Below are 2,498 nucleotides of genomic sequence, written 5' to 3' on the forward strand. Positions count from 1 at the left end.
TCCGATCTCCTCCAGAATCTTTCCTTGACCACAGACAGCTCATGGAGTGACAGGGCCAGCCACCCACTGTATCTGAGGCAGTGGGACTTCCGGGAAACCTTAGGCTGAGGCAATTAGCTCATGAAGTGCCATCTACATCAGCACTGGAAGGGCCGGGGCCGGGTCTCCTGGAATGGGCCCCCTTCTAGCCTCACTGTCCCTACATCCACTGGGCCTCCTTGGGCATGAGGGGCACACCTCTGAAGGAGGTCTCCCCTCGTTACTTTGCAGGTAATTTTTCATGAATCCTCACAGCCAACTCGTTTTGGTTGGCACTCTTAGTGTCCCCATTTCACAGATGGGGAAACTGAGACGTCCTTCTGAGGGGCTGAGCAAAGCTGACCCCTCTGGAGCCAAAGCCTTCTCTCTCTCCCGCAAAGCGTCCTCCTCCTTCAGAGGGAGAAAGACCTGCCAGGAAGGAACAGGACGTCAAGTGCTATTTACACAGATGCCGTTGCGAGGAGACACGGCACAGGCCGAGGGAGGTGGGCACACAAGCTGTTCTTTTGTCAGAGCCGCCAGCTCTGCCACCGGCAGGAAGGCCAGGGAGGAGGTGGGCTCACCGGATCCCATGTGGCCCCCTCCCCACCCTGATGTCTGCATCAGAAGAACATGACTCCCCCCACTTACCCATCTGTTGCGGGCACAGGCTGTGACGCGTGGGCTCTGGGCCTGATGCCAAGTGGGCCCCCAGCCCAAGATGGTGGGGAGACAACACCATCACCCCACGCGGGTCCTGATGGGGGCTCGGAACCCACACTTGTCGTGCTGGGAGGCCGGGGGGGGGTTTGGTGGAAGTACGTGGGGCCTGGAGCCAGAGCCCAGGGTTCCGGTCCAACTCAGCTAACGTGCTGGGCTCATTAGCACTCGGTAACAAGATGCTAACGGAGGCAGCTGTCCTCACTGCCGCGCGCCGCGTGCCAAGTCCTGCACTCCGGAAGTACTGTGCAAACATTCCACAAGCCCTCTCAACTATCTGGGGAATTAAGGAGGGCTGCTTTTCAGAGGAGAGAGCAGAGGCTCAGAGAGGTGAAGTCATCTGCCTGAGGGCACACACTGCCAAGTCACAGAGCCAGGACCTCAGTTCAGTCCCTTCTGACTCCAGAGCCCCTTCTCCTTCTTTGGTCCTGCCTGAAAGTCTGGGTCTCAGTTTGTCGGTCTGCCAAATGGGTACAGTGCCAGCTGTCCTGCCTGCCTCGAGGACCAGCAGAAGAGGTTTCAGTGGCCGTGAGAAGGCTGGGACGATCTGGCAGGTGGTGCCAGATCCTGGTATGGGGCAGCTTTGTAGAGGGGCTTGGATAGAGGGACCTGCCTAAGTGGGGGAGCTCTGGTGCTGGGAGGGCGTGGGGAAGACCTTGCCACCTTGTTCCCAGGTGGGGTCTACTCCTTTCCTATGAGGGGCAGCGGGAAGGTGCCGGTTTTCATGGTCAAGGCTCCACCCTCTGCACAGTTCCCCTCCGCGCAGAGAGCACAGGGCCCAGCTCCAGGTACAGGAGGGCAGAGAGCAGGCTTGGTGGCTGTGGTGTGGGTCAGGCCACCTATCTCCCATACGGGCTCATCCCCTAAGTCCTGTGTGAGTCTGCCCCAGCTCACACCCAGGCTCCATCAGCCCAGTGACCTTGTTGTGGAAAGCCTCCCTGCCTCAGTTTCCTCATCAGCAAAAAGGGTACAAAAATAATAGCTCATAGCACTGCAGTGAGAAATGTTAACAGATATAATGCCCTTAGAGTTGGCAAATGACAGGTATGTGTCAGCTATTATTATGATTATTACTAACACTCCTTAAACATCTCTTAAAGGAGCCCATCCTCCTCCACCTTCAACCATTGATGTTTTTGTTTAATCATTATATTGAGGGAAAAAAGCAAGTTACAGAAGAACAGTTGGATATCATTCATACAAAGGTACAAAGATTCAAAGCCAGCTCATGTATTTATAAAAGCATAAAGAAATGCATGGAGTGATAAATACAAATTCAGGACAGCGGTGACCCTCTCTTGGGGCTGGGACAGGAGAGGCCCTCAGGGGCATCAGCCAGTTGCAACTGTCCTGGGTCTTGAGCGTCAGTGGGGACTTGGATGGTCGTCTTTACACTTTAGTGCATGTCTTGTTTTAAAAAGTTGTTTTGGCTGTGCTGTGTATGGTGTGGTTGTACCTTAATTCCCCGACCAGGGATTGAACCCACACCCCCTGCCTTGGAAGGCAGAGTCTCAACCACTGGACTGCCAGAGAAGTCCCCAGTAATTTTCTTTTAAAAAATGGGGGGGGGAGATCCAAAAGCAGAGTTTTGAGGGTAGAATCTTAACCACAGCCTCACTCGGCTCCTTCATCCTCCCCCACAACCCCAGTCCAGGCCACCGTCCCCAGGCTCCTACTCTGGCCTTTCTCCACACAGCAGCCAAAAAGGCAGGCAGCTCAATGCAAATCCAACCACGCTGCTTACACCCTTCGGTAGTCCT

General features: G+C 55.0%; 1 protein-coding gene across 1 annotated transcript in view; it reads right to left on the reverse strand.

Moving 5' to 3' along the window:
• The window catches only part of NPTXR (neuronal pentraxin receptor), an 11,725-nt gene extending 11,113 nt beyond the window's left edge, over positions 1-612 (reverse strand). Inside the window, exon 1 of the mRNA XM_010845227.1 lies at positions 484-612. Coding sequence (XP_010843529.1) covers positions 484-612 — 129 coding nt within the window. The remainder of the gene's footprint in view (positions 1-483) is intronic.
• Positions 613-2,498: the final 1,886 nt, after the last annotated feature.

This window comes from Bison bison, unplaced genomic scaffold (genome assembly GCF_000754665.1).
Source record: "Bison bison bison isolate TAMUID 2011002044 unplaced genomic scaffold, Bison_UMD1.0 scf7180017864213, whole genome shotgun sequence".
NCBI lineage: Eukaryota > Metazoa > Chordata > Mammalia > Artiodactyla > Bovidae > Bison > Bison bison.